Raw genomic sequence first — 21,272 nt, 5'->3', positions numbered from 1 at the left:
TTTATCTATTCCAATTGTTAAGGCAAGTGAACAATCAAGGAAACCAAATCGTTATTTTTTTCAATTGTAGATTGTTTTCTTTGTTGGATCATTCACAAATGGGAGGAAATTCATGGAGTGCAAAGTTTGTAAACGGTGCCAGCTTTCTATGAAAAAATACAAATAATTTCAAACTTCTCATTTATTTATTATTTAAACAGTAAAGATTTTCTTTTATTTGAAAATATATATATATATATATATATATATAATTAAAAGAAATATAAATTAATACATGGAATGAAAGATATTTTTTTAGAGAAAATACTTCATGCATGGATAGTGTAAAGAGATTTTACAATTGTCATAAATTGATATGAGTGGTAATTTTATTTTAGGGATTTTCGTAATTATTTGGGGAAAAATTAGTTCTAGGAATTAATGTGATAGCATTATACATTTTCGAAAAACAAATGGTGATTTATGGTGTAATTTTTTCAACTACTTTAGTTCAATTTGCCTAAAGGAGTCACCAAGGCACAACTTTATCGCCTTCATAAAAACAAATAAATATATTTGAAATTATTTTTAATAAGGAGAAAAAATGAAACTTTATTTTTTTATTATATTGTATATTCAAAATTGCATTATAATATTTAGAAAAATAAATTATATTTAATTAACTATATTAAAACAAAAAAAAGATTATGCATTAATAATATAAAAAAGTTTATATTATCATCTAATATATTATAATATATGATAAATTTGTTAACTTTTATAATTAATAATTATTTTAAAAATCACACTAATAATAATTTATAATTGAATAATAATTAAAATTATTTTACACTATAATTTTTTTTTCTTTTCAAAATCTTTATTCTTCCTTATAATGACACCACATTATTCACATTTGATTTTATCATCTTATCTGCCCATTAAATAATTATTTGTATATGGATAAATAGAATTTGATTTTAAGAGTTATTGTGGTGACATTTTCTCAATGGTAGATCAAAAGACTAATGTAAAACAAATGCACAAAGAAAGAAGGACAAATATGTAAGAAAAGGCCCAATTAATTCTTATTCCATTAATATTTCGATCATTTTCATTCTTATAACGTGACAACTATGTATGCATGCCGAGTTAGCTTCTACTCATGCACTTAACTTACCAATTGAGCTTTTTAACATTGTTAGATGACTCTATATAGTTACGGACGAGGGATTAAATTAATTGATTATTTGCAGTATCAATCATTTTGTCATTATTTTATTTTAGTGATTAATATTAACTTCCATTAATTATAATTTTAAGAATTAAATTGATTGATAATTTATAATTTTAAAAATCACTTTGCTATTTTAAAAATTTCAGGTATGGCAGTAAAAAAAATTAGGGACCAATTTGGATTATTATAATTTTAAAGCGTAAATTGGTAGTTGAAATCAATTAATAAGACAATGTCATGCTAAACTTATTGAGGAAAATAATATAAAAATTGTATCTCTCTCTTAGGATTTAAAGTATTAGAGCTTGGGTTGCGTATAAAATACAGATAACACTTTTAAATTGCGGTTACATATATATGGTAGTGGTTATTTTGCAATTACTAAAATGAAGCTAGATACAATTGTATTGTGGATGGTGATGGATCCAATATAATACCTCTATTATCCCTCACCCTAGAAATGGTAAATGGTAGCAACAGCCAACTTGCAGAACACACTAGAAAACAGATAAAAGTAAAAAATAATAAATTAACAATTAATATTTATTAATAAAAAAATTGTGTAATAGAGGCAATGCAAGCACCATATATAGCCTCTGTTTCTGCTTAATTCATGTAATAATGTTTGATCTTCGTCCAATCACATTATGCACCATGTGCTTCACACGCATACAACTGGCATTGTGGCACACAACAGGCAGAACATTTCCATTATGTACCCAAAGTTTAAAAATTAAATTTAGCATCTTAACTATAAAAAAAATGTGGACAGACTGCTGCGTATATAAAACTTGCATATTAAACGCGAGTTGTAGAGTTGATACATTAACATGAACATTAACTTTTATAAATGCTGTTCGTATTTAAAGATATATAGAGAGAAGATCAAGATCACTATAAACGGGCCTAGGTCCATCGACTGATCTGCGGGGTTCACGGTCCGCGCACGTTACAGACTAATTTTTTTAAACAGTTCATGGTTATATCATATTTTTGGGTCCGTCCCGCTTAATCCGCGGATTATGCGGGTTTGGCCCGCAGGGTCCGCGGGTTGCTCGCACCCGTTTGATTTGTGTGACCCTGATCCAATTATATTATGTTTGATTTTTTCTTTTTCACTTTAAACTTTTCTTTTAAAATAACAGATAAAGAAATATATTAGATAAGATAAAGATTTAAAGATAAAAATAAAAGATTTAAATTAAAAGATGATAAAGATAAAAAAGGATAAGATGAAAAAAATAAAAGATAACAGAAATAAAAGATTAAGATAAAAAAATATAAGTGATAACATGCTAAAAATCTTATTTTTTTTAATATTTTCTCAATCTTTTTTCTTTGAATCTATCATTTTCATATTTACAAGCCATAAATAATAAAAATATCAATTCTTATCATTTAAGCTAAAAATAATTGTTAAATAAATATTTTTAAAGATATTTGAATATATTTTTATTATAAAAAATAACTCACATCATATTTAGCAGTTATCATTGTAGTTGTAGCAGACAAAAAACAAACGCGACTCACACTCACGCAGTCACACGACACACCACAGCGGCACAGCCTCGGCCCACCACCGCGCCAACACGCAAATTTCATCTCTTCTCTCTTTTATCCTATTTTTGTTGGGGCGGATTCATTGTTATTGTACTCTTAAATGTCGAGATAGAGAAAGCTCAAACTACTTCAAATATGAAATCATTTGTTGTTAGAGATGTTTAAATTTCATATTTTAGATTTATTGCTTGAATTTTCTTTTGTTAAGATATTATTTTATTGATTAATTAACTAATTATTGAGATTTTATTTACATCTGTATTGAACTTAATTTGATTGTATTATATTTTTATTAAATTTGAAATTCTTTTAAAATTAGACTCGCGGACCGATCCGTTTGACCCGCGGGACGGGGACGGACCAATTTATTTGGTCCATATAAGAAGCGGGATGGACTGGCTCGGTCCGCTGCCAATGCAGGCTTATACGGGCGGACTTTACGTGGGACGGATCGGCCCGCTTATCCACCCCTAGATACACGCACAAATCGAAAAAATGGTAATTAAAAAAATTTATTCACCAGAAAAAATAAAAACAACGATTTTAGTGTCGTATCTGAACCTTTGTCTTGAACGAGTCATCAGAAAAAATTATTCTTTTATTCAAAGTTATGTGATTATGTGAGTGTCGTACACGTGTCATTGTGCAACACATGTTGAACACAAGCTATTAACATGCAGGTGCTACATAACAATAACAGGTTATTTGCCAAGTTGTGAAGACCATTGTATGTCTAAATAATGTTCAAATCCATAATCAAGAAAAGAAATTCAACAAGTCTTTAAATTAAACATAGGCAATGCTTGAAACCTAAGAAAATTAAAACCTTAACTGACAATCCAATAAAAAAGCATATATGTTTGAAGTAATGGGACGACCCTACTTCCTTCCATGCATGTAGTTAAAAAATTGAGATAATTGAAGCATATTTGAATCGTAAAAACCATTAAGTTCAACCCCTGATGGTTGTTCTAGTTGATTTGGTAGGGTCTGAAAAGTTGCATCGTACTGCAATTGAGAAGGAAGAGTTTGCATATTTCCGTTGTAGCATGGTGAGGAGTTTTGATTTTTGTCAGATCCATCCTCCTTTAATACACCCATTTTAGGATCACAAGCACCGACACCAACTTGATTAGCCCAATCCACCATTGCATTTTTTTCCATGAATTGCATGCAACTTTGACCAAAATGGAACATGGAAGGTTGAGAACTTTGGCTAAGCTGACATGGGTAAAATGCTACTTGGTTGTTATCACTAGATGGAAAAAGTTGTTGTGTTTGAGACATGAAATTTGAGGTCATGCAGGGAGTAAGTGTCTGAGTTTTGTCTGATTTAGTTATTCTTTTTCCCTTTGAATCCCGCTTTAACATATTCATCCTTTGATTACAAGCATCAAGTTTAACATCCAAAATGCTAACAAACATCCGCAATTGTTCCTCTCCAAGAGTATTGTAAGAGTCATCCCAAGTTGGGTACATGAGCTTGATCTTCTCTTTGTGCACTTTGGAAATCTCACCTTCAATCTTTTTCATTCTATCGTTAAAATACTCTTGCACATTATACATCTTAGAATACCTGTCACTAGTGGTGTTTTGATATTTTTGAATGATACGTTTGACCTCTCTTGAATCTTGGTCTTGGGGCCATGTTTCGGGTTCATTGAGAAACTTGGGAGCATAGATAACTATGCCAACATCAACCGCACAAAGAGTGGAAATTTCATAGGCTTTCTTCAATAATCCTTTCTTTCTCTTGTCAAAAGTTTTCTTACGGGCTTTCTCCTTCTGGATGAGTTCCATAGGTATTCTTCCACGACCCATTTTCTGCATGGTATATAGTATATACAACAATTGGCAACATTCAGTGCATAAATCTAGACAAATTTAGATAGGCACCAGAATTTTTATTCAAAATAAGCGTATTATATCTATTGTATTATCTTCTCTAATTAATTAGTTTTTTTTATCTCGCTAAAAGTGTCAACTAACATAGTGATGTTTATACATCATTTTTCAATATATTTTTTTATATATTTTAGAGGCACCATAAAGTTATTTTTATAATAATTTAAACATAGTTTTTTAAAAAATTGGGAGTCACCATTACTACTCCCAGTCAAACCCCTTGCCTCTACCACTATTTATAACAATTGGAGAGTTTGGAGAGAGAAGGGAAGCTAGATATGGTGAAATCAAAGGGTGTTTGAGGGAGAATCAATTAGTAAAGGATCCCTTTGGTGGAGGGATTTGGCAAGTATGTGTGAAGGAGGTCACAGAGGTAGCTGGTTAGAGAATAACTTTCTATGATTGGATGATTGATCCAATAGATTCTATATATCAATTACAGTGATGATCTGTTACCACAGAAAATTACAAATATTAGATTAAGATCCAAACTTTGATTTGATTCTAGATCAAGATACAAACTGATATTCTTTACAGCACATAGAATTTGTTTCTTCAATTTAAACTCACTAATTATTATAACATTAGACTAGAGACTGACATTCACGGGGTCCATGATAACGACACTGCTCTAAAAACATGCTTTGCATCATTTTTTTTTTTTTGTATATAATATTTATATTATTCTTGATCTTTGTTTTGCTTTTAAAAAAAAAAAACAGATTTTTCTACACATACATTTGCTGGACTTCCTTGCTCCTTAACATCTTTACGTTTCATCTATATATGCAAACCAATATAAATTTCAAGTTAATTTCTTATTACTTAACCCCTAAAGAAACTAAAATGCGGATAAAAGACATAAATTTAATAAACTAAAACTAACATAACATTAATATATAATAAAAAAGGTATATTATATTAAACTTAATGTCTTATCCAAAAATTCACCAAAAACAAATGTCTTGTCCAAAAAAAATCATGTTTTATCCAAAAATCAAAAAATGAAGAAAGATGAAAACAAACATACTTGTGTATCCATTCCAAAAAAAAAAAAAGACTCTTGATTTTTAGACATCAAGAAGATATAAACATCTCATTAGCACATTATATTTTTGCAAAAAAAAATAATATCAAAAGTGTTTCTTGACTAGGACCGAGAGATCTGCTTAGTGTTAGTTATATTTCATTAATATTATCAACAACACAGTCAGTCATTCATGCTCTGTAGGGTGATACAACAATGGACGAAGGGTCCAATGAAACCAAAACCACATACAACAACAAATGACATTAATTCATCAACATATCACTATCACTATTATAAAAATATAAAACTAGTGTTTACTTCAAAAGGGAACGCACCTCTTTGGCTTTATTCCCTGACCTTCGTTTTCCCGTTTTGTGCGATGACATTTTATGGTGGATGTTGTTCTAATTTATATGAATCTTTTCTTGGCTCTTCCGCCATCTGATTTCCTTCGCCTCCTACAGATCATAATTAGTGCTGAAATTGCCCTAATTTGTGATGATATATTCCTGGGATTGTTTCCTTTTTATCTTTCTTTAATGTGACTTAGATTATCCTTAATTAATTCGAAAAATCTAGCCCATTATAGAATTCTTCGGACATATTTTTCTACAAATTTTGTTAATTTTTTTTTAGTATTTAATGAAAAAGGGACAAATAAAAAATTAAAAATATTTAATATCTTAAAATTTTATAAACAATTAAGGCTTTCTTTATTTAGTATGTAGGAAGATTTGTAAGAAGATTTAAAATGATTCCCTTTTTGTTTTGTTTTTGAACAAAGTTAATTTTATTAAATTGTTACCAAGGTAACAATATTCTGATAAATGGATATGGGTTTGGTGTCATTCTCGCAATGGAGAGTATTCTGCAGCTAATGCATATGGATGGCTGACCTCTGAGACAAGCACTTGTTCCCGCAATGCTTCCCATGCTCCTTGAACTTTCACCAGCACTCTCTTTTGCCATATGCAGATTTAAAACGATTCCTAACATAACCCATAAGTTAATTAAGATTAATACAAGCATATATTCAAATTAAATCAGCCAAATAAACTATTAAGTCTTATTTATATTTTGATTTTATATAATACGATCATCAAATTTATTAAATTTTATGGAATTAACATTTTAAAATAATTATATTAATCATTGTTTATATATTATTAAATAAGATTTCGCCACATATGCAAATTTCATGTGACAACACCATATCGATTCCTTTTTCAATGAAATATATGCTGAAATATCTTATTTTATTTTTTAATTCTTAAAGATACATAATTATAATAATTAAAATGATGATTATTGGACCCTTCTATTGTTCTATCTTCAACCCAACACTGTCACAACCAAAACTTAAATGACTTTGTGTAGTTGATGGAATTATGGAAAGAAACAATTTTGATTTTTTTGTGTGCAAAAATTAAAGTTTGACGACAGGTTTGATCCAACAATCTCTTATTATATTAAAAACTCGAGATAGGATCATGCTTTTGACGGGTAGTTGTAGTAGCTAGAATCCATTCTTGCTTTTAACTTGTCTAAGAGATTCATGATGTGCATGAGAATGCAGACGATATACATGGAATTATGTTTTCAAGAACACTATGAAAAATTTGTTGATTAGGAAATAACAAGCCTTCTCGATTCCGTCTCTAATCAGCGATGGAACATCAAATCAAGATTTCCTTTGCTAGTTGGTTGCTACTTTGCAGTTGCTATCAAGTTTTTGAATTTGCCTCTTCTTGGATTTACAGTTCTTTGAGAGCTGATTCAACTCATATATATTTTGTACTTTTTAGAGGATATTTTTTTTATTCATATCAATAAAAAATAGTGTCATAAATTTACAATACCTTATATATATCTTGTTCAATTAATTGAGTTATACCATCTTAACAATTTTTTAGATATTTTAGTCCTCTTGTATATTTTTTTAAAAAAAGAAACTAGAGATATAATCATTTTCTTTCATTTTTTATCCTCCAAAATTAAAATTGATTTATTTTTAATCCTATAATTTGATTAAAAAAAATGTTTGTCCTATGTCCAAGTGCCCTCTGCCCAAATACCGTCAGAAATAATACTTTGAGCAAAAAAAATATACATGTAGTAGGGTGTTCGATAATAAAAATGTAAAATCAAAATAGGTTGTCATGTAAGTGACTTATAATCCTAAGCAAAATCCTTAACGGAACTGAAATAAACTTTTTTCATATTAGAAGGACTAAAAACATCAATTTTTAATTTGAGAGATCAAATACAGTTATACAAACTTTCCTTGAATTTAAAGAATTAAAAATATATCTAAATCTATTAGTTTTTATGAAATAATTTTCTTATTAATTATATTATTATTGTTATAAAAGCAAATTTCACCACATATGCATATTTCACCTGATAACTCCGTATCCATTCCTCTTTTCACTTTAATTTTGATGAAATATTTTATTTTATTTTTAATTCTTAAAACATCTATAATAATTAAGAGTATTACTATGAGTATATATTCTAAATAAATGAGAATTAAACTAGTAAATCTTACATAAATTTTGATTTTATTAAATTTTTTTATAATTTATGGTAATAGATTACAAAGTAATGAAAATAACGAATAATATAATTTGTTTAATTATGGCATATCTAATTACAGTAATCAAACATGATTTAGACATGTTAATTGATAATACAATTATATATTTTGATTTAAATTACTAGAAAACACTAATGTAAATTTTAATTCATATTTATAGTAAATTTAAATTGAGAATTTTTTAAGATTTATTTTATTTTCATGATATCAATATATGAAATTGAGAACATAAATTAAGAATGGCAAATGTGTAGAGTTGTGGGTAAGGTACTACAGTACCTATTTTTTTACTTGTACTTTAAATAAATTCTTATATTTGTGTGGGTAGTAACTTCGTGTCTTTCTTTGTTTAGTAATTCAATCTCCATACTCGAATTAGTTGTCCACGCTTTAATTAATGTGAAAAATAAATAAGATTGATTATATATGATAGTAATTAAATTAAAATCTCATTAAAAAATACTTTTTATAAAACACAATCATAATCATAAACACATCAAAAATTCATATTTTATTCAAAGATGTTTTAGGAAATAAAGAACGTGATTTTTTTTGTTAAACTAAGAAACATGATGTATCTCTCCATAGAAGCATGATCTTTTTTTTATATGAATGGCGAAATATTATCTCTCTTAACAAATTGGTAACACCATCATTTTTCCATTTCAGTATCAAAAATTGATCTTTAGATGATTATAGAAAGATAAAAATTAGACATCAACGGTAAAGATTAAAGACAAAATTTATCAATGATGAAAATTGAAGATGAAAACAACGGAAAGATAAAAAAAAAAAATAGAAATAACTTATTGATATAATATCAATTAATTCTTTTAAATTATTCTTAATTATAAAATATTTAAATTCCTCACATTCTGGCATGATTTATTCAAGTTGTTAGATTCTCTAATAACCCAAACTTAATTCTTCACTTAATTACCCATGGCTATTGATTAATAGAGAATCAAAGTGAATTACCGATATAAGTTGATTGAACATTGTGAGCGTTTTATAAATTCTTAATATTATCTTCTATTTTTATGCATAAAAAATACTAACTTAAATTCAAAATCCTTTCATAAACATATTTCCTCAACCTTTCATATTTTACCTATGTGTTTCATAATTAGAATCGTCGCTCCCTGTTAATTCACAAGCATATCCGTCTTTAATGCTATCAATATTAGCCTAGTTAGGCGAGATAAAGGTCCCCTAAACAATAACACCACCACTAATAAAAAAAAATTGTAATAGTTTTCGCAAAGAATTTATATCTGTGAAGTAATAATTTTCACTAATAATTATATTAATAAATTAATGTTTTTAACTGTGTGATATAGAATTAATTTTCGATAAGTTTTTTTTAATCAAACAAACAACTATGATTTTTAACTTAAAATAATTGTCTAAGTATTAATGAAGATAGTAATAATTATTCCAACAGTAATATCCATTGTAACAATTTTTGTAAAAATAATTTTGATAATAATTTAATTTATGATAATTTCGATAGAAAAATATTTTTAATAATAATGTTAATGATAAATTCAGTAATACATGTTATAACAGTTATAGTAATAATCTTGATAATAATAAATAATGGAGATTGGATAAAAGTATAATTTAGAGAAAAAATGAATATTAATAAAAGTAAATATTTTAAGAAAAAATGAGAATTGAAAAGAAACTAAGGATTGAGAGAGATGAAAAAAGGTAAAAGAAAACAAATTTTATTAAAAGTTGAATGAATACATTCAGAACAACATTTAAATCAATAACCATTTCTTGTGAACTATGTATGAAAATTTAAGTAGTAGTGATTCAATCCATCGAAAATGATTGTTAGAAATTTTATTTATAGGCTTCTAATACTAACTACTCATCTTGTGTTTCTTTGAGAACGAACTGTTACAACTTTTTCTTTTGAATATGGATTTATCCTTTCGTTTCAACATTTTTTTTTTACATGTATCACAATATTATCAAAATTATCTTCCTAGTAGGGGTGGGTAAGCGGGCCGGCCCGCCCCACGTAAGGCCCGCCCGCATAAGTCCGCATTGGCAACGGACCGGGCCAATCCGCCCCCGCTTCTTACACGGACCAAATAAATTGGTCTGCCACCGTCCCACGGACCCCGCGGGTCAAACGGGCCGGCCCACGGGCCTAACTTTAAAAGAATTTCAATTTTAATAAAAATATAATATAATCAAATTAAGTTCAATACAAATGTAAATAAAATCTCAATAATTAGTCAATTACATCAATAAAATAAATAAATCATACAAAAACTCAATTAATCATGTTTATAACTTGTAGATCAAGAGTTTCGTGGTTCATTCCCTTATCCCATGATTTTATCATATAATAATAGACAAGTGAAGTGTGATGGGTGTAGTAAGTTTGTGAAAACAAAAGTATCTCTGCGACAGAATTGAGAAAAGAGGCATAGAATTTAAGAGTTTAACAACAATGAATCAACCCCAACAAAAATAGGATAAAAACAAATTCTAGAGAAAGAAGAGACGTACTTTGCGTGGTGGCGCGGTGGTGGGCCGAGGCTGTGCCGCTGTGGTGTGTCGCGTGACTGCGTGAGTGTTAGTCGCGTTTTGTCTTCTTTGTAAGGGAAATAGTCGTATGACATGCGAGTGTGCGTGACTATGTGCTGGAGAAAAACCGTGAGGAGAAAAAGTGTTCTTAGTATGCTACAATGATAACTACTAAATATGATATGAGCTATTTTTTATAATAAAAATATATTGAAATATATTTAAAAATATTTATTTAACAATTATTTTTGGCTTAAATGATAAAAATTGATATTGTTATTATTTATGACTTGGAGATATGAAAATGATAGATTAAAAGAGAAAAAGATGGAAAAAATATCAAAAAGGAAGATTTTTTTATCACTTATCTTTTTTATAATAAAAATATATTGAAATATCTTTAAAAATATTTATTTAACAATTATTTTTAACTTAAATGATAAGAATTAAAATTTTTATTATTTATGACTTGCAGATATGAAAAGTATAGATTAAAAGAGAAAAAGATTGAAAAAATATCAAAAAGGAAGATTTTTATTATTTATTACTTATCTTTTTTTATATTAATCTTTTATTTTTCTTATCTTATCTTTTTTATCTTTATCATCTTTTAATTTAAATCTTTTATTTTTATCTAATATATATTTCTTTATCTATTATTTTAAAAGAAAAGTTTAAAGTAAAAAAGAGAAAATCAAATGTAATATAATTGGGTCAGAGTCACACAAAACAAATCTAATACGGGCTGCGGGCAACCCGTGAAATCTGCGGGCCAAACCCGCATAGTCTGCGGGTTAAGCGGGACGGGCCCAAAAATATAACATAATCATGGACCGTTTAAAAAAATAGGTTCATAACCCGCGCGGACCGTTGATTCTGTAGGCCAATCCATAGACTTGGGCCCGTTTATCCACCCCTACTTCCTAGAAATAACATCTTTTGAGTACACATAATAACATTAAAGTTCATTTATCGAAATGACACCTTTTTAATGAAAAGACTTAACCCTTTATACTTTTTTCACCTTATTAGTAATTTTTTCTCGTCAAAATAATATTCATAGAAAATGAACTCCAAACTTAAAAAGTTTTCATAACAATGTAACACTTTCACATAACCAACCGGCATATCGTACCAGCACACTACACTACACCTAACACATCAACACCCCGCACAACATCAACACCTTAATTAGCAGCACCATGCACATCATCGCCCAACTCAAACCCTAACATGTCTAAACGTTGTACATGAGCATCTTCATCCTGTTTTTCTATTTGTAGCGTTTGGAGGTTTAATTTTATAATTTTTGCTTGAATAACAGTTTAATCATTATAATATAAGGTTGTTTGTATTGACCCTTTAATTTTTGGTTATTTTTATTTTTTTTCCTCTCAATTTCTAGTTTTTATAATTTCTCATTTTTTATTTTTGTTTTTGTCCTTATAATTTTTTTTGTTAGATTTGACGAACAAACCATAATCAAATAAAAATAATATAATAGGAACAGAAAAAAATTTAAAAGGACAAAAAGTGAAACACATATGGACATTTTCTTTTTTTTAGTTATTTAAGGTTTGAATCTTCTTTTTTGGGACTTAGGAGAGATGCCCATATAGAACTCAATTAGTGTCTTGAATAAGATTTTTTTTTTCAGAAAGAGAATGCATTCAGTAAACCAAAAAATTAAAATAAATTATTATACATGATAAAAAAATATTTCAAAGAAAATTTTTATTAAATCAAAAGTAGTAAACATTTATTTTCTGAAAATGTTTTTTTGTGTTGAATTTTTTGATAATTGAACGTAATATTTTGTGTTTTTTCCATAAAAAAATCTGATTTAAAAATATGTAAATATTTGAGATTTGAGATAAGGTGATGGTCGATCTGATGATGGATGTATTTTAGGATTAATATTAAACATTTACTTTTAAAAATGCTTTTTTTTCACTTTTTAAAAATATTTAATAATAAAACACATTTAATATTTTGTGGTTTTTCCATAAACAACTCCAATTTAAAAATATGTCAATATATTTTTTTTATAAGAAAATATATCAATATTTGGATTTGAGATAAGGTATTTTAAGATATCCTCTTAACTCGTAATAATGGAACGATACACGTCGTGTGTACGAATGGGACTATACACGTGTTAAGAGCCTATTCGACAAAACACGTGCTTCTTTCAACCCAGAACTACCCCATGGCATTTCCGTAATTCCGGGGCGAGAACGAGGTCAATTTCAGGAAGTCAACTCTTTGAAAAATCGAAAATTCCCCTTTTCGAATTTCTTCTTCCTCTCCTCCTTCTACCATTTTCCTTTCACTTTCCATCACTTTCTCTCGTTTCCCCTTCGCAATTTTCCCCTCGGAAGAGACATCGAAGAAAATCACGTCACGGCAATGGAGGAAAAGCACGCAGCAGCCAATGAATCTGCACACGCCGAATCCAACGGCGTCTCTCACGGCGCCGACCACGGTTGGCAGAAGGTGACCTACGCTAAGAAGCAGAAGAAGAAGACCGTTAACGCCGCCAACAGCGCCGATTCCCGTGCGAATTCCAACAAGCTCGTTCCGAACGGCACGCTGTCCGGCAACGATGGCGTTTTCCGGTCGCTCGAGCTGCAGTCGGAGGACCGGCGCCGGAAAATTGTGGAGGCGAAGAAGCTGGCCGATGCCGCGTACGACGACGAAGACGCGCCGCTCAGATCGAAGCAGCGGCACCACGACGACGACGAATACGACTACGATGACGAGAATGTGGACCGTTCTGCGGAGAACGGGAAGGCCGAGGAGGCGAAGAAGGTGAAGCAGAAGAAGCCGAAGAAGCCTAAGGTGACGGTGGCGGAGGCGGCGGCGAAGATCGACGCCGCTGATCTGGGCGCTTTCCTCGTGGAGATATCGGTAGGGCATTGTGAATTGAATCGTGCATGTTTAGGTTTTGTGTTTTTTGGTTTGATCTACTTGGATCAAGAAGATGATGTGATGCGATTCGTTTGATTTGTTTGTTTTCACAACAGGGATCGTTCGAGGAGCAGCAGGATATATTGATGATGCGATTCACTGATTACTTTGGGCGTGCTTTTTCTGCTGTGACCGCATCTCAGTTTCCCTGGGTGAAATTGTTCAGGGAGTCAACTGTGGCTAAGATCACCGATGTGAGTCTCGAATATCTTGTTTTTTTTTTTGTTCTTCATTGTAAATATTAGAAAAAGATTTTCAATTTGATCCTCCCAAGATGTTTATGTCGCCACATTAGTTCTTCAATTCAAAGATGGGTTGCCACCACATTACATTTTTGTGAAGTTCAGTCACATTATTCTCTAATTAATAGCTCGTAAAGAAATTATTTCAAAAGTTTCATAGCAGCAAATCATTTACTTATTTGCATTTAAATTATTCAAGTCTGATAAGTACATTTGCGGTATAGAAGCCGTTAGTGTCTTTGGTGAAGTGAAATTTAATTGAGATGCATATTGATGCTTTACTAAATCTGTTGTGATATTGGTTTACGTGATGATACCATTTACTGTATTCTCTATTTTAAAATTGGTAATTTAATACGGTTAGTTAAAGAAGACTTTCCCTAAACCTGTTGTCTTTTTCTACCATGATAAATAGTACTGTGTCTTGTTATTGATCCATTCATCAGCTTCAGAATCATAGTACTGTCTGTGTCTTGTTCTTGTTGTTTTATGGATAAATTGATTTTGAAGAGTATTTGATTCATATTCTATCTTTGGTATTTATTAGAATCTTGTTCTAGTTTCTAATCTTCACCTGTGATGTTTATTAATGAATTTCCTTTTTGCTAGACACCACTTTCTCACATATCTGATGCTGTATATAAAACATCAATGGACTGGATTAACCAACGTTCTCCTGAGGCACTTAGTACCTTTCTGATTTGGTCTTTAGATAGCATTCTTGCTGACTTGGGTAGCCAGCAAAATGTGGCCAAGGGTTCCAAAAAGGCCGTGCAACAAGTGTCCTCAAAATCTCAGGTACTTATACTATATACTCTTCTCTGTCAAGAACTAGTGTTTTTCCCCCTTCTGATTATTATTGGATAACAGAAATAACTTGTATTAGAAGATAAGATTTGTTAGAGAGAAGAAGGAAAACGAAACACTCTTGAAAACTAATAGCAAGGCCACTCACCAAATTGAACCAAAGCTAAGCTAAAAAGAAAATACAAATAGAGAATAGCTGTTCACTCTGCAAATCCATCAAGGGGACTCTCTTGAAGAACCCATGTGCTGAACAGCTAAGAGATGTCAATTAAACAATCTTGTCCCAAAGCATGATTAATTAGCAAAGGATACCTTCCTTTCCAAATATTCTCTTTTAAACGAATGCAATAGGGATGCTTGATCAGTGCATGACTGCAATGCATGACTTTGAAATTCTATATTATATGCCTTAGTGCGCTTTGATATATTAATTAATATGTTTGTGATAAGTTGTTAGTTTTGACATGATTATCTCTGCTTTAATTGTTCCAATGACTGGGGTTGCCATAAATTAAGAACATGTAGGAGGCAGTGTTGCTAAATTTTATTTTTAGTTCTATTTTTTATTTGTCCATTTTGATCTTCTTTGATCTGTACACTCAATACGAATGAATAGTCAATGTCAAGATAGATAACACAAGTACGTGCTCTTGAGATAAGCAGTAAATTCACAGGTGCCCTCCATGCATGACTGACAAACATCAGAAAATGAATGGTGAGGATGAGGAGTAACTCCCAAAGAGTTACTCTTGGTGTAAGTTAATCCCTCCTCTCTCTCACACACACACACATGCATCAAATTTCCTTTTTCCTTTTTTTTCTTTTGGGGAGTGGGCATTCAATTACTTAGGAGGTCAAATATCCATGTTTTTAGATTTCCGTTGCCATTTTTGGTTGTGCCATGAATGGAAAAATGAGTTAGCTTTCATTATTCAGTACTTGTGTTTTTTTTTCTCTCTAGAAATTAAATGCACCTGAAAATGGAAAAAAAGAAAAAAAATTCTTCCATTTGAATCTCCATTAGGTTATGTTTGTTCATTGTAGCTTGTGTATCTTCTGATTTTATTAGTTTGTTTTTGTGATTTTTTTATTGTTAAATTTGACTTGAAATTTCTTTTTGTAATTTTGGTTTGTAAATCACATTCAACCTTTACATGACTATTTATAGGTATCCAAATGCAGATATACTTGTCGTTTTTTATCTTTTCTGCTGTAGACTGACATTTTGTTCACAACTGCAGGTTGCAATGTTCGTTGTTTTAGCAATGGTATTGCGTCGGAAGCCTGATGCTCTTATATCTGTATTGCCCACATTGAGGGAGAGTACAAAGTATCAAGGGCTAGATAAGCTTCCAGTCATTGTATGGATGATAGCTCAGGTGAGGGGTAAAAGCCAAAATAACTAAGAGATCTTATAAGAAATCCCCAAAAAATAAGTTGCTTGACTTTTTCTGTGTAGCATTTCTTTTTCCCTTCATTTTATTAATGCTTAATATTTTCTGAGTAGGCTGCTGTAGGAGATCTCTCAGTAGGTTTGTATGCTTGGGCACGGAATCTCCTACCCATAGTTATTGGCAAAAGTGGTAACCCCCAATCCAGGGATTTGGTTTTGCAGCTAGTGGAAAAGTATGTAAATATAGCTACTTTCTTTTATCTCATTATTGCTATTGTCATCACCATTGTGTTTTCTGTGATTTGCTGTCAGAATTTTGTCTACCCCCAAAGCCCGACCTGTTTTAGTAAACAGTGCTGTGAGAAAAGGGGAACGATTAATTCCTTCTTCCGCGTTTGAAATTTTGGTCCGGGTTACTTTCCCTCCATCTTCAACTAGAGTAAAGGTATATGTTCGGCTGGTTTTGTATGTTTGTATTTTAGAGTATCATAGCTCTGAATCTTCAAAATTTATGTCAATATGTTGCTTTTGTATAGGCTACTGAAAGATTTGAGGCCATATATCCCACTCTGAAAGAGGTGGCTCTTGGAGGTTCTGCTGGAAGTAAAGCAATGAAACAAGTTGCACTGCAGATATTCAGTTTTGCTATCAAAGCAGCTGGAGAAAGTATGCAAACCTGATTTTTTTTATTACAGTTGTGCTTCTTTTCTTATTTGATGAAATAAATGTTTGAGGGTATTCTGAAACATACTATATTTTCAGATAATCCCGAGTTATCAAAAGAAGCAGCTGGTATTTTTATTTGGTGTTTGAGTCAAAACACTGAATGCTACAAGCAATGGGTGAGTATTTTTTGTCTAGAAGCTTACCTTTTCGAGTTTATGCAACTGATTGATTTTTTTGGATAGAGCAAGAAAATTTGTTTAATGAAAAAATTTCTTTGCATTTTTTAAATATATATGACAATTTGATAGATGATGGTTCTGAGTATTTGAGAAAGAATCAAATAAAAGATAGGATTTTGTCGATGATATGAGATCTCCCATATGGCCCTGGATAAGTGATGAACCCGTGTTAGGAGGAGAAAGAATAAATTCAAATTGTTCCTCAGGATTTCTAGAGCCAATCAGTGTGAGATTTCTCCCCCAAACCTATCTCTAACTAAATCCAACAAAACCTCCAATCATCTCTGCCTATCTCTATATTGCCGCCTATCTCTGCCAAATTCTGATAGAATTCTTACCAACACTCAAACTCTTAACTCCCTCAACTAACAAACCAGCCCATTGGGCTTATTACCTAACACAATCATAAAACTAGATTTTACTTATTTGGTCTTATTCCTTATTGTATATGGACAGGAAAAAGTTTATCAGGACAACATTGAAGCAAGTGTTTCAGTTCTGGAGAAGCTTTCTGATGATTGGAAGGAGTTATCAACAAAATTGTCTCCTCATGATCCACTGAGGGATACCATAAAGAACTTGAAGCAAAAGGTAGTTTTACAGGCAAAAGTGCTAGACTTTCAGTTTATTGCATCTGGGATTGCTCTCCAACCTCCCAGGATGGACTGGTTGAATTGTGTTTTATTGTACTGAAGTAACAGAATGTTTGAAGTAAATAATGGATTAACTTTTTTTTACTGCAGAATGAGAAAGTATTGGACTCTGAGACTGATGCTGCTCGTCATGCACACTTCAAGGACGCCGATAAATATTGCAAGATAATCTTAGGAAGAGTTTCGCGAAGCCATGGGTGCATGACTTGTTTAACCTTTACAGTTCTTGCTTTGGCTGTGGGTGCTGCTGTTTCCTTGTCCCCCAATTTGGAATCTTTGGATTTTAAGAAGCTCTCTGAACTTTTCAACGTTCAGCACTGAGTACTCTGGAGAATATTCCGCATTACCGCAGTTGGTTGCTTCCAAACGGCAATTTTCTTTTCAGCCCATCTCATTCACAAATCACAATGGGTACAGTAAACCAATAGCCTCATAATAAAGTGCTTAATGCGGAGATTGTACACGTAGTTCAAATCCTGTTCGGATGACAGAGAGTAGTTGAGGTCAACAATGCTTTGAGGTTTACTTTAGTTTGACCATTTTATAATCTATTTGTTGTTCTTGTTTCTGTTGAGTTTTAATTTTAGTTACTATGCCTTTACATTAACTTATGCTGGCAAAATGCCAATGAGGTAACAGCTGTATCCTGAAGTTAGTTTTTAATCAAAGGAATTTTGGTGGTACATTGCGAAATTTTTCTCTACCTTTTGCTCTGTTATCATGGGTGGATGATTGTGCCCTTTTCTGTTGCCTTTTCCCTGGTCTCGATGCTTTGTTTTTCCTTTAATTGAACATTATTGAGCTTATCAGATGATCGATATAAAATCAAGAATGTGTTATTTTTTTAGTGTGAGAAAGGGAGAAGTGGATAATTTCGAGTGAATAAGCGCTTCTTGCATTTTAAGGTTCTCGACACAGTAGCATGATGATGCCAAGTACAATCTTTTTCTATTTCAGAGACACTTTTTTATAATTGTCAAACCACGTATTTTGATCAAATTTTCTGAAGTTTGCAATGCATGATCGATATCATAACTACTTATCTCGATTCAATGAATTTTTTGTTAAACTTGTTACATTACATTAATGCCCATTAATTTCAACCTCAGCGCCTCGCTCATTAATTTGAATAACTTGATATTATACATCAAGATCAGTTTTATTAGGTTAGTGAACAAAATTGTTGAATTATTTTACGGATTTCAAACCATATTATTCCACATAGAAAGTGCCATTTTGAAGGGTTACCTGTAAATTTTGCAACTGAATCCCACTCAATATATTCATTTTGTAATCAAAAGCAGAAAAACAGGTATAACCCTACATTCACAACAATGTAGTTTTGGGGAACCGCACATTTATAGAACATCTGATTTGTTGTGTTTTGGTCTTGATCTCATAGATTATCATAATCTTCAGGTTCGGCATATGGGTACTTTGCGTATGAACTTCTAATTTTTGAAGGATCTTCAGGTACAGACCAAGGGTACTGCAAGGAAGGGTCCCGTGGGAATTTCCTGAAGTTTAAAAATGGTGCCCAAAGAATAACCCTGCAAGAAATCACATTTCACACATTAGTGTGCTAGCTTTTAGAAATATGCTGCCAATTCTTGAAACCAATAATTTCAAAAGTCATGCAACCAACTTAATTTGTAGATTTGTTATCACTGCGCACAATTATACTAGTCGCTTTATCCTTATATTATAACATGAAAAATGTTCCTAATTGAAACCTGAACTCAGAGGATTTACACTGTAGTCATGCAAAATTTTGAATGAGTAGTCTCTTGACAAAGTTAGACAACAACAATACATATATTTTGCTTTTAGAGGAAGAGTTGCTCACCCTGGGAAGAAAATGAAGACACACATGAATTGTAAATACATCTCCAGCAAGTTTCTTCTGTACCATCTTTTCCAAAGCCAGTACATGATTATTGGCTGCAATTCACTCACTATGTTATGCTCAGCCACATCTTGTTAAGTACATAAGAGCAAACTTCAAAAGTTGTGAAAGAAAATAACTTACTGGCACGACAAGGAAATATCCAAAGAGAACAACCCCCCATTGTGTCAAAACCCAGAGGAGTTCTGGCCGGTTATTCTCTCCAGTCACAGCCAATACTGGCTGCTCAGCCTGTTCAAATAGCCACACTCAACTTTTGTATGTAAAAAAAAACAAAAACAATGAAGAATAATGCCAACCACTGTAACCTGTGCTCAAAGATACCTGTTTAAGGAAACTTTATAAAGTTGTTTTTTGAAAGCATAATGCTAATCAAATTCAATGATACTGATTAAAGAATCAAAAGTGTTTTTTTATTTTTTACTTCATTGAAAAGTGTAACAGTACATTTCACTGCAATTTCCAATACAATCTCAACTTAAGACTTTCTACTTATCGATTCTTTAAGACATTAATTAGCATGATCCTTTTTAGAAGTGTAAGTTTTTTTTTTACCCATAAAATCAAAGACAAGTATTAAGGAAATTTATAATAACATACGCACATTACTCAACTGAACCAAACCCCTTTGTTCTTAGAAAAGTGTAATTTAAAGTCACCACCAATACACTCTTATCATAATTTTCAATAAAAGCTATCTATTGATTGGTTACTATTTAACTAGGATCTTTTAGGAGCTTAGGTTACTTGTTTGCTGGAAGGGTAACAAAAAAACTGAATTTCTATGTACACGAATCTCACCAAGGCCAAGAGTACTCCTATTTGCAGTGCCAAACTTGTATACTTTAGGCTGCCATCATCATCATGATTTGATTTCTGGCTGCTGCATGTTATCTGCAATTGAACTCATGAGTTCAAGTTAGACAAGTTTTTCAATGAAATGAGGTAAACTAGAATTACTAGAGAATAAGTTGGCAAAAGAAAAGAAAAGTACACGTAGTGATTGGCTAGGACTAGTGTTGTTGTGGTATGATTTGTGCTTGGAAGAAAAGAAGAGAGAAGTTGTTCCACGTGATGAAGAGGGAAGAGGAGGCAGAGCTTTGGGAACATGGAGGTTGAATGTGAAGCTCATTTTTGGTTTAGAGCTCTCACAGTTTGGCTCCTTATCCTTTTTCTCACTTCAGTTTCATGGCAACGAGTGAATAGTCTTCAGAGGAAAAAAAAATGACAAAATTAAATGTTGATTGAGATGACACGTGGACATAAGACTCATCCACCTCCACTTTTTCTTGTCCATTCAAAGTTTTGATGAGGGTAACACAAATTCTCCCAACTTTTTTATAATTTGTGGTCAACATAAATGTACTGAGTTTGGCAACAAAAATAAAACTACAGAACAGTTGAACTAAAATAGAACATGGATTTTTACTTCTAATATTTTTTATACATTAATTTGTTTATTTTTTTAATATTTGTGAATTAAAAAATTGTAATTCTTGTTGGTACATTGAGACTACGGTTTTAATGTGAGAAGGCTGGCAA

At 31.4% G+C, this 21,272-nt stretch overlaps 3 protein-coding genes across 3 annotated transcripts; 1 reads left to right on the top strand and 2 right to left on the bottom strand.

The window, feature by feature from the left end:
- Positions 1-3,655: 3,655 nt before the first annotated feature.
- Positions 3,656-4,597, bottom strand: LOC102660566 (agamous-like MADS-box protein AGL82). The gene has a single exon (XM_006580784.3). It carries the CDS (start codon positions 4,595-4,597, stop codon positions 3,656-3,658), a length of 942 nt encoding a protein of 313 aa, XP_006580847.1.
- An 8,537-nt stretch (positions 4,598-13,134) lies between these two features.
- Positions 13,135-18,507, top strand: LOC100777797 (uncharacterized). Its single transcript, XM_003524808.5, has 10 exons — positions 13,135-13,764; positions 13,881-14,018; positions 14,676-14,864; positions 16,115-16,252; positions 16,381-16,499; positions 16,579-16,711; positions 16,803-16,932; positions 17,029-17,108; positions 17,628-17,762; positions 17,915-18,507. Exons 1-10 carry the CDS (start codon positions 13,264-13,266, stop codon positions 18,143-18,145), a joined length of 1,794 nt encoding a protein of 597 aa, XP_003524856.1. The 5' UTR covers positions 13,135-13,263; the 3' UTR covers positions 18,146-18,507.
- A 474-nt stretch (positions 18,508-18,981) lies between these two features.
- On the bottom strand, positions 18,982-20,932 carry LOC100526956 (putative NADH dehydrogenase transmembrane subunit). Its single transcript, NM_001249545.2, has 5 exons — positions 20,725-20,932; positions 20,532-20,624; positions 19,854-19,961; positions 19,671-19,765; positions 18,982-19,374 (listed from the first exon to the last, which is right to left on the bottom strand). Exons 1-5 carry the CDS (start codon positions 20,860-20,862, stop codon positions 19,221-19,223), a joined length of 588 nt encoding a protein of 195 aa, NP_001236474.1. The 5' UTR covers positions 20,863-20,932; the 3' UTR covers positions 18,982-19,220.
- Positions 20,933-21,272: the final 340 nt, after the last annotated feature.

The sequence above is a fragment of the Glycine max genome, chromosome 5 (assembly GCF_000004515.6).
Source record: "Glycine max cultivar Williams 82 chromosome 5, Glycine_max_v4.0, whole genome shotgun sequence".
Lineage (NCBI taxonomy): Eukaryota > Viridiplantae > Streptophyta > Magnoliopsida > Fabales > Fabaceae > Glycine > Glycine max.
Note: the sequence above shows the minus strand (reverse complement) of the source record. Positions and strands in the feature narration are given on the sequence as shown.

What these genes read in the sequence shown, in the direction of transcription:
- LOC102660566 (XM_006580784.3), bottom strand. Translation starts at nt 4,597, where the DNA reads ATGGGTCGTGGAAGAATACCTATGGAACTCATCCAGAAGGAGAAAGCC.
- LOC100777797 (XM_003524808.5), top strand. Translation starts at nt 13,264, where the DNA reads ATGGAGGAAAAGCACGCAGCAGCCAATGAATCTGCACACGCCGAATCC. An exon ending in CTTTCCTCGTGGAGATATCG is followed by an intron (nt 13,765 to 13,880) that starts GTAGGGCATTGT and finishes TTTTCACAACAG; the next exon opens with GGATCGTTCGAGGAGCAGCA. An exon ending in CTGTGGCTAAGATCACCGAT is followed by an intron (nt 14,019 to 14,675) that starts GTGAGTCTCGAA and finishes CCTTTTTGCTAG; the next exon opens with ACACCACTTTCTCACATATC.
- LOC100526956 (NM_001249545.2), bottom strand. Translation starts at nt 20,862, where the DNA reads ATGAGCTTCACATTCAACCTCCATGTTCCCAAAGCTCTGCCTCCTCTT. An exon ending in TAGGAGTACTCTTGGCCTTG is followed by an intron (nt 19,962 to 20,531) that starts GTGAGATTCGTG and finishes CTATTTGAACAG; the next exon opens with GCTGAGCAGCCAGTATTGGC. An exon ending in GATATTTCCTTGTCGTGCCA is followed by an intron (nt 19,766 to 19,853) that starts GTAAGTTATTTT and finishes AGTGAATTGCAG; the next exon opens with CCAATAATCATGTACTGGCT.